The sequence below is a fragment of the Chaetura pelagica genome, unplaced genomic scaffold, assembly GCF_000747805.2.
Source record: "Chaetura pelagica isolate M959 unplaced genomic scaffold, ChaPel_1.0 scaffold246, whole genome shotgun sequence".
In the NCBI taxonomy this organism is placed as follows: domain Eukaryota; kingdom Metazoa; phylum Chordata; class Aves; order Apodiformes; family Apodidae; genus Chaetura; species Chaetura pelagica.
This window is the reverse complement of record NW_009953647.1, coordinates 155564-165902: the sequence shown is the minus strand read 5'-3', so window position 1 is coordinate 165902 and position 10339 is coordinate 155564. Positions and strand designations below refer to the sequence as shown.

The following is a 10339-nucleotide window of genomic DNA, read 5'->3' as shown; positions in this document are numbered from 1 at the left end:
TGGAAAGGAGGAGGGGGGTGGGAAATGCAGTGTGCAAAGCAACAGATAGTGAAAGAAAGCCCGTATTGTTAGGAATGAATAAGGAAGTATAACTACTTCAGCTCAGTAATCAAAACATTTTCAAAGTGAATTAAGTGATTCTGTGATTCTTAAAACACTGATGGTTTAGTTGAAACAAGTTCTAATTGACCATAATCACACAGAAAAGATTTCCATAGTTATTAAAACAAGAAGTTTTAAATATGAGTGTCAACAAATGCAAGAGAGCTGTATGAAATATCTCAAAAGAAGAAAAAAACAACAAAACCAAAAACCATTACTTTTTCAATTACTGAAAAAAATAGTGGGCTCCAATGCACACTAAATCATGGTGAGAGTTCTGTAAAGCCAGGACGATGTCAATGTTTATTGTGTGAACTAAATGATACAGTTCATTTTACCATAGAATGCACTAAACCAGGAAAAGAAAATTCAAACTAGTATGAACATTTAAATGGGCAAATGTTTCAATATCATGGAGTTTCTTTCATCTTTGAGGAGCTTTTTTTTTTAGTACACTCAACAAAATTAAATAGGGAAGAGGAAAAAATATTTGAAAGCTTCTCTATATATTTCTTTAATGTTAAAAAAAAAAAAAAAAAAGAAAGAAAAAAGCAAAGACGGCTGGGGGAAAGTCACTTAACTTGACAGTACTAAATATAGATCAAACAGGCATCTAAATGAGAAAAAGACCTAGTTATTTTTAAAAACCCATGTCATTTGCCATTTTTCTGCCTTGTCATTAAGTTGCATGTTATCTTCTGTATTAGTTTGATGGCAATTTAACGCATTTGCACTTTCAGAAGACTAAACTACACTGCAAACCCCTCCACGCTTCTTGCCCCCCTTCCTGTACTACTACCGTGTGTCCAAAGACATTTCTGCAGACCACCCAAGTATCATTGCTATATGGAAAATATTATAACCAAAATAAGAAAAAACTTGCATAAAAACTCCAATTAAAATTCTACATAGAACGTTAAATTATTCTAATCTTTTAAACAAGATCTGCTAAGCATATTGGAAAATAAACCCCCCTAAATCTTAGTGTGTTCTTTTTTTATAATAATAATAATTTTAATAATAACTCAAGAGCATAACTTTACTTGCAAAAGGCTTTGCTTCTTGAACTGTACTTTATTAAGAAAAAAAACCACAAAAAACACCAAACCTGAAATCCTAATTGAAATAATATTAAGGGTCATGTTCAAACTTACAAAAAGACAGGAAATGCCACAGTCGAGAATGAAACTTTCCTCAATAACGCTACTGTACTTCTGCACTGCATTTTACATTGCATTGCAAAACAGCATCTAAAAATAACAACCTGCCCTTAAATAAAACATCCTGATCACAATTGGAGAGAATACAATTCTCAACTCAATTTCCAAGCTACCAATATTTAAAGTTAGATCCTTAATATAGGATTCTGTAATTATAATATTGGAAATAATGAGAATTCTTTGTTGTTGTGAGTATTCTAAATATTCTGTCTCAATGAAACAACCAGATACAGCATCCAAAAATGTTAAGCCCTGATTTAGAAGATCAACTACAATTCCAAGGAATACCAATTTTTCAGTAAGAATCAAATGGAGATAACTATGCAGTTGTTAGTTGTACCAGTGAACTAACTGAAGGCAAAATAAATTTGCCTCAGTTCAAGACGTAAAGCTCTTTGCTGATTCTTTGATGAATTGTCCTTGTGTACAGTTACTAGAAAGACCGCACGATCTTTCCACTTACAACTTTTACTACCAACATAACTTCCCTGATAGTTAATAGAACATCTACTAATTAAAATGCATGCTTTTGTTCTTCCAATCCTTTTATACTACAAGGTTGCACATGAATTTTACTACGCAATTCTACGCTATTTCATAATAGCCATAACACAGAAACCGAGACCTAATTTTCCCCTAGATTAAGGATCTTCGATTTCTTCAACAAACAAATGCAGAAATTAAACTTGGTGATCTCCAAAAAAGTGCTTCTTTTATATTTGTTTTAAAAGTATTTCTAATCTGCCACTTTTGTTTTTCTTTAAAATGGTCAAGCGGGTAGAAATACATGTCAACTTAAAGGATACACTTAAAATCACACAGAACTACAAAAATTTAAATAAGCATATTATAAAGTCAAAGCAAGAATATTTAATGTATTGAAATTAATTTTTCATTTATAAACTAGCTAGTCATGTTTTATGCTTGATTCATTTTTTTAAGACATCTTATGCCATCTTTTTAGGTAGAAGGAAAATTTTATTAATATAACTGATAAATTTACTTTGTACATTTTGATTTGTATATTTGCTAAAAGGCATATTTTTCTCTATGGCAAAATAATGATTAGAGCTAGAATATCAGAATAACTCCATTTGTGTTTATTAGCAGCCTAATTTAAAACCTCAACACTATCCCCACCTTTAGAGTTTTCATAAATTCATCCCTTTTCTCAGGCTTTTCAGGCTGAACTTAAAGAGTTTTGCTTGCTATTCTGTATGGGATAAGTTTGAGAAGAGTTTCAGAGCACAAGTTTGTTGCTTACCTGTGGAGGCACTAGCGAGCAACAGTGATTTAAGAATACCATTATAAAACAGAATCATAGAATCTGGCATAGAAAAGTGGTACAACTATTTTTCCCCCTTTTAAGCTTCCAGCATGTTTTACATCTTTTGAAGCAACACCCCAGTGATGTTGCAAATGCCATTGCTAAATTGAATTACAGTCACTGTGTCTTTTATTTATGGAAAGCAAATCAGCACATCTTGTGATGTGAAATGATGCTATTTGCATGCTTTTCAGATATAGCATAGCCTATATTTAACTGAAAAACTGTATTAAAACTTAAAAAATATATTATTTTCTTACAAAGTACAGATTTTGAGAGAAAGCTACATTAAAATTATAGGCAAAGCAAAATATTTAAAGAAATATCATTTTTGTATAGCTTTCACATATTAGCAGTATTACCATTTTCTTTCCAGCACATTCCCTTTAAGTGGGTTAATGTGCAAGTGGTTGCCTCCATTTATACAGAAAGATTTTTATTTTTAACATGCCAGATTATCTGCTCCTAGAAAATATGTACTGTATAAACATATCCTTTATCTTGAACTTCAGTATTTCTGTGCTTCCAAGAAGAGCAAAAACATCTGGTTAAATTACTATGTGTGAGTACAATCTGCAGGCAAAATCCTGTATGAATTGCATGTAAAATAAACCATGGCTTCAATTCTTTTTGTTTTTCCATATGTTCATTGTGACCAGTCTGTTGAAATTGCACTTCTGCTACATGTCAGCACAATGATACCTGATGTACTGAAATGCTTCTCTTCTGAATAAAATCAAGTTATGTTCTTGTTCTACAGCTCCCAATGCTTTAAAGTTTAATTCTGTTATGTGTGTTCCCGCCCAAACAAAGCCCCCCCAACCCGGAATGATACAAACTGTTGCACACCAGCGGTGATGGCTCCAAGGGACTGGCTGGACGGAGTTGTCATGTGTCTGCCTGTCTACACTTGCTGTGCAGAACATCCTCTCACCTGTACAGCAGGCACAGACAGGCAGTCGCATGACAACCCAGCCTGAGGGACAGCCGCCAGTGGGAAACCGCTCTGACACACCAGAGCATCTTCACCAACAGCTCCAGCCAAGAGTCACTCTGGATCTCAGACCAAGTCAGTAACCAAGCCGCGTACGACAACCCACCTAGAGTCAAACAACACTGCCTATAAAATACAATAAAACCCACTGCTGAAATTTTTACTGTGCTTCCTATAGTACTCTTTTCCTAGTTGTTCTCATTAACTCACTAACACTAAGTTTTATTTATACACAGCTTTGCAGCACCAGTTTTTGTTTTGTCCTCCCATTTACTTCTTGGGCATAACTCGAACATCTTGCATTATTACTGTTGGTATAAAAATCACTAACATTCCTACTAGCAACAGAAGTTGAGAACACCTTATTTGTGGCAAGTTAATTCTGTAGACATGCACAATGTTAGCCTTAGAGTAACTTCTCCCCTTTCCACTCTCTCACATCCTCACTTATTTTCATATCTCCCTCTTAAATCACACAGAATTTTAAAATTGGGAATAAATTGTGAATTTATAATACCAACTGCATCTGTCACTAGGTGTTGATAATACTATCTTTCCTATTGAAACGGAATGGAAATATTTTATGTCGAAATAAGACTAAAGGGGATTTTTCTAATAAATAAAAAATTCACATTTTTAGAAGTTCTTATTCTAGAGCCCAGCTTGCCATCCTTTGCACAGCAATAATACCAATGAAATCTGGATGCTTTGGAAAGAATCATAAAATCACATTCTCTATATGCCCTATACAAATGCCACACCACTTTCCAAATGGCATCCTTTTGTTTACAATAAAGAGCTTTCTAATTCACAAGCAAGGATGACATTCCACATTCCCAAAGACCATTTTATCCTAACATAAAAGTGGCTAATTCACAAACTTCAAATGTTCAGGTTGACCATCAAATTAACCTTAGCACAAAAACTTACAGCTTTTTATGCTACTTAACAAAGCAGCGACAACTGAGAACTAAGATGCTCAGATGTAATTTTTTGTGTGCATGTGTAGGTAATGCCTTACAATACTTCAGCTAGTATTAAATGGAATACTCCAAAGAAGACAACTATATTTGCAAGGTTAATGAATATGCTAAACCTGCATATACAACTGCCTCAAAATGATACACAATGTTTTCTTTCCTTGATTTTAAGAGACTGGAAAAGCACAAAGTCCTGGTACTGGTCACACAACAAAGTTTTAAACACAAGCAACTGTTTATATGATCAGAAATTAATTCAGAGTAGTATTTATATAACTAATAGTAAATACTGCTTGCCCACACTGTTCAAACATCAGCTTAGCACTTCCAGAATTGCAACCCTAAAAAGCATTCTTAGGCACTGATTCTCATCTCATCAAGGAATAAAATCCTCTTGTATATTTAAGCATCAATAAAACCATGTCAAGAAACCAGTAATTTCTTTTGTCATACTGATATCATACAATAAATTCTGAAATCTTTTGCTGAAGTAACTTGCTTCAAATTATGCTTTCGCAAATAAAAAATCATTTACATCCTTCTAATGGCAATTGCAAGCAACCGCTTAGATTCAGAGAGCAATTTTCATCTCAGAGTTAATTCCAGACTACAGAAAAAGGGCTCATCTTACACTAGAGGGGGTACACAGCCCAAGAGGGCCTAGCAAGCACTCTAGCTTTGTGAATTGTGTTGTACACAAGCTGGTACACAAGCTACTAAAATATTCCTTACTCAGAGGCACAGGGGGAACAAACTCATCACTGCAGCTAGAGAACAAAGGTAAGACCTGACTTTCTGCATCTTCCCCAGCTGTGATGGAGAGACTCTTGCTACTGTGCAAGGACTGCAGAAGTGACTTGCCCGAGTGGGAGGCACAGGGATCTGAACTCCCTACGACCTCACAGTGTGCGCAGCCATACTGAGCCCGGGCACAGGCCAGACACATAAACATGGATATCACTTCACACATCACTGAAGACTACATATCCTAACAGGGTGGAAATACAACAGCATGCAGCCATTTCAATGATCAGCTGAGAACAGGATGTGACAGCTACCAAACCAAGCTGAAAGTGAGAACATTTTAAGGGGGTAAAATGTAATTATAAAAATTGGAATTCGGCCAGATCAAATATTTGCTACTTTACTTCCAGAAGCCAGTGCTGTCTTTCTGAAACAGAAAGTCACTGGTCTTTTGATTAACCTAATGGTCAAGTTGCAGCTATGACCATCTTCAGAATGCATCAAAAAACAGACTTTCTGTTAAGTCCTACAGAGAATGACCTAGTAAATAAACAAAAACCAACAATAAAGAACTAACACAACTAAACAAAGGCCAGACTCAAAAAAGTAACATTAAAATTACCTCCAAAATTGCCACATGGTACCTCCATGCTGCGTCTTAGATGCACCTCGAAGTGCTTGAGATGGAACACAGCAAAGGGTGTTTATCTCATCACATCATTTATTTTAATTACATTTATTTGTACCTAAACTAAGACAGTAAGTTCCAGCAGGTTCGAGGTAGAACACCAAAAAAAGAGAGACAGCTTCAAATTTTCAAATTCATAAAGGTATCTTTGTATTTCTTTTAAATTCATCTTAATGCATTTCAATAAAATACTTAAAATTATAACTCAGTAATCTGAAGATAGTATTTTCCCTCTCGATAGGGAAAAAACCCACAAGAGTTTTACTGTAAAGCTGATAGTGCACATAATAATCCCATTTTAACCTTCAAAAGTTAACAACAGGAATACTGTTGTGTTTTGGATAGAAAGCATAATTATTAACATTGCTTAAAAAATAACTAAACAGACTAGCAAAAAATTGGTCCCCAAAGCTGCCTAACAACATATTCAATACAGTGAGCACAACCTGGATGTCCTGTTTATCATAGAAACGCTTCTTCCAGTTCTCATATTACCTCAGATTTACTGATAAGCAGTAATATTTTTCACTAAGATGCATTTTTTTTAATTTTCAGTAGCAAATTTTGAAGTCCATACCAATTTACAGTAGATGTACAAGAGCAGTCCAAACAGGCATAGGACAATAACCAGAACATTCTAAAACAGGGGAATTTTAGGGGAGTATTTTTAGACCCCTGTGTGGAAACCATAGGAAAGGAAAAAAGGAAACCAAAAAACCCAAACAAAAACACCCCATACAACACCCTGTATTTATATTACCAACATTTCAACAGAAGTCTTAAAGGGTAAATGTTCTGCATTAATCCAAACGAAGATATTTAAAGGACACTTAAAGCCTTTCAGTTAGGTCTGTACAAGCTGACTTAGTATTTTAAGCTCGTATCAGAGGACTGAATAAATACTGTTTCTTTTCCCAGTAGAAAAAAAAGTTCTTCATTCCTTACCTCATCATCTTTATACCAGGACAGGCTTTCTGCAGTTAGAACGAACCAGTATTCCTTGGATCCTCCTTTCATGATGCCAATATTGTTTATCGTCAGCCAGCCTTTCCGGATCACCTGTGCAGAGGTGCAGTCAGACAGAAGTTCAGTTCATTACTCACAACATAATTCTGCTGCTGCATTCATTCTTTTAAATTTTAAATAAAATAACTAGGGTATTTTCAGTCTCTGGTAAACACAAGACTTTTTGCAGGTTCCTATCATTCAAGACAAAAATAGGTAACAAAGTGAATATAGTGTTTTCAGTCAAAAGGCTGGAGAAAGAAGCCTATGTATTACTGTGTTGTACTTAAAGAAAGTATGAGCACATTAAGGTTTGTGTAAATTTGAAGATATTTGCTGTATAAGATGACACTGTTAGAAGTCCACAGAACTTAATATATAACTATTCTGTTCTAGTCTAATTGTTGAGGTCATTTGTAAAGTTGGATACTAGGAAAAGTACCTAGATTCTGGGAATGTGAGTGGTTTCTGGCATGCACTGGGTATCTTCAGAAAAGCCTGAATAAAGTGACAAAGCAGAGAGGTCTTCTATAACTAACTTGAAGTCAAGATTGGAGGCAGTAAGGAGAGGTACAAGAGATATATTCCTCTTGTAAGATAGAGGAGCAAAAGAGGAGTGTAAAAAAACTAAGGCAGTGATAAAAATTCAGGGGAAAATAAGTATTGCAGAACATTATAAAATAGATACGATGCAAAGATGGAAGAACCCATAAGAACAGCATTACCTGTAAATACTAAGGCCAGGAGGCTACATCATGCAGAGAGAAAGAGCAAGGAAATAAAACTTTGGAGGAATAAGACAACTCCAGAGGTGAAGGAGAAAATAGTCATGAGAACTAGTTTATGGATCATGCAGCAACTTTCAATTCTATTGGAAGATTTATTGTTTTCCAATACATTTATGACAAAGCAAGCATCCTTCCTGTTGTACTCTAAGCAAGAGAACAGAACCATCTAGCCAATCATACATTTGCAGGGAACCTCAGCCATCCTGTTCCTCTCCACAGCAGTACCCTTTACTTTCCTATGAAGTCTTGAGATGGAAAGAAGTGCTCAGAAAAGCCCTTTGGAACTCCCTCAGCAAGTCCCACAAGCATGGACTTGTGTGATCAAACATAACTTTCCTCTTGTTTTTAGGGAAATATATGAGACCCTGACATTCCTCTCATAGGGCTTTAAAAGACTAGGAACTCCAAAAATCAACAGAGTGCCAAAGAAAAATATTGCTTACTATCTATTCCTTGTCATCACAATTGGAATTCACTCCCATTCAGCATGCATGCTCATGTAAGCTCCCCGCAAAAAATAGCTTTGGTATAGCACAGAGCAAGGAACTAAGTCATAACCAAAGAAAAAGAACAGAAGTTGCACCTGAAAAGCTGGTAAAAGTATTGATAATGCATATAATCCAAGAGCATCAATTTAATTTCAAATTATGATCATGTTTTCCCACTCACTATCAAGCAAACCACTCAAGATCCAAAAACTAGTCTGTGTGTTTTCAGGCTGTAAGAAAATTACTAAGAAAGCATTGATCTGGTTCTGAAGACTCAGTAAGCTATGAGAGAACTGGACATTACTCCTGTAGAGAGACTCAAAGGTATAGCAGAAGCAAACTGGATGACACAGCCTGTTCTGCAAAAGTTTTAAATTTTTTAATATTCATGTTTATTGAAAATTAAAAAAAAAAGTTAAGACAGGGCATCACTGCTTAAAAATTGACATGGAGCGCTTCTCCAAGTGCCAGTTAAGGGAAACTTACTGATATGAACCTGATTACCAATCAAATACTCTTTTTATTTTATGATGTCTGTTGAAGCAAGCTTTTAATAGGAAACCAGCAACATGCATACATTGTCAGTGCACTGGCCTTTAAACAGCTGCTATGGAGCAAGTTGTGGAACCAAGTTAATTTCATTTTTTTCTGTGTTGAACTACATAAATGCAACTGGAAGAAATTTCAGGAAAAATGCCAGAAAATCAAGGTTCCTCAAACACCTGAACTTAGGTCTGAAACAAGGTGAGCTGTATTTGTTCAGTAGACTAAATACTTCCCAGCAAATGTGAAAAGGTGGTTATTCCCATGTTAGAAAGAAACTGAAATAAGAGGCTATGAGAGAGGATGCTGTTGAACAACGGTGCCCTCACTGAAAATGCAGTGGTGCACTCTATAAAGCACATATCAACATACAGGAAGCATGGGCAGCCCGGCCAGCACACTACTGAAAACTGGCCTGGAGACACATCATAGAGAGGGTAAAGGATTTGAAGACAGATATCACAATGGGAATAAAGAGGTGGTTTCTAGAAGGAAACTGGTGAGAAACATGTAAATGGCATGTTCAAGAACCTCACAGGTAATGAGCACGTAAAAGGGAAGAGAAGTAGCGCTCTGCTTTTTCCTTTCAGTGCTTTCCCTCACATTCCCATAGGCTCTGTAGGACGTTAATCAGAGTAAAATTTTCTCAGTTTGACAAGAGCTCATTTATGGTAGTGGCCTCAGAACCCACAACATCAAGATTTTAAAATCTAAACTATACAAGCCATTTAATAGTAATGAAGCTTTTAATGCTTCTAATGTAGGAACCATACTAGTTGCATAGCTCCAAAAGACTGTCTTGCTCCAGTCAAACATATCTCCCCATAGATGCACAGCCATTGATGACTGGGCGTGGAGAGAAACAAGCTGACCTGATAATACAAACATCAGTCACTGTCTTGTAAAGGAAGGAATTTGCCAGTTGTTTTCTCAAAAAATCCTGTGTGCTGAGGATTAGATCCAGCTGTCATTCCCACACAACACTGCATGGAAGGCAGGGTACCAAGCTATTGCAACATCTTGGTAATTGTTTTTTCATGTGCAAATGTCTAGACCTGTTTATCTATACCCCTCTAGGAAAACAGGGTACTATGTTCTCTAAAATACCATGAACACTACAACAGATCACAATTATGCAAAATACTTGCAAGCAGTTCCAGGGGACATCAAGAGACAGGAGATGAGCTTAGTGTGCTAAGTCTCCTTTTGATTGAATTATTCCTGTTTCCTTGACATGTTTTGTTAACTACAAAAAGCTACACCTCCAAAATACTTGGTGCCAGTGTTAGGGTCAGGGGAGAGGGAGATGCTGGATCAAGGCATAAGTAGAAAACAAAGTGAGACCAAGCACCACAGTTTTACTTCCAGATAAGCTGAATTATACCTTAGAGTCTAGCCATTTTCTCAAAAAAACCCTCAAGCTATATTTAAGAAATAAGTGCCCTTCCACAGGAAATAAG

At 36.0% G+C, this 10339-nt stretch overlaps 1 protein-coding gene across 1 annotated transcript in view; it reads right to left on the bottom strand.

The window, feature by feature from the left end:
• The window catches only part of DNM3 (dynamin 3), a gene marked incomplete at its 5' end in the record, with an annotated part of 135180 nt that overhangs the window by 96564 nt on the left and 28277 nt on the right, over positions 1 to 10339 (bottom strand). The window contains one exon of the mRNA XM_009999865.1: positions 7001 to 7114. Coding sequence (XP_009998167.1) covers positions 7001 to 7114 — 114 coding nt within the window. The remainder of the gene's footprint in view (positions 1 to 7000; positions 7115 to 10339) is intronic.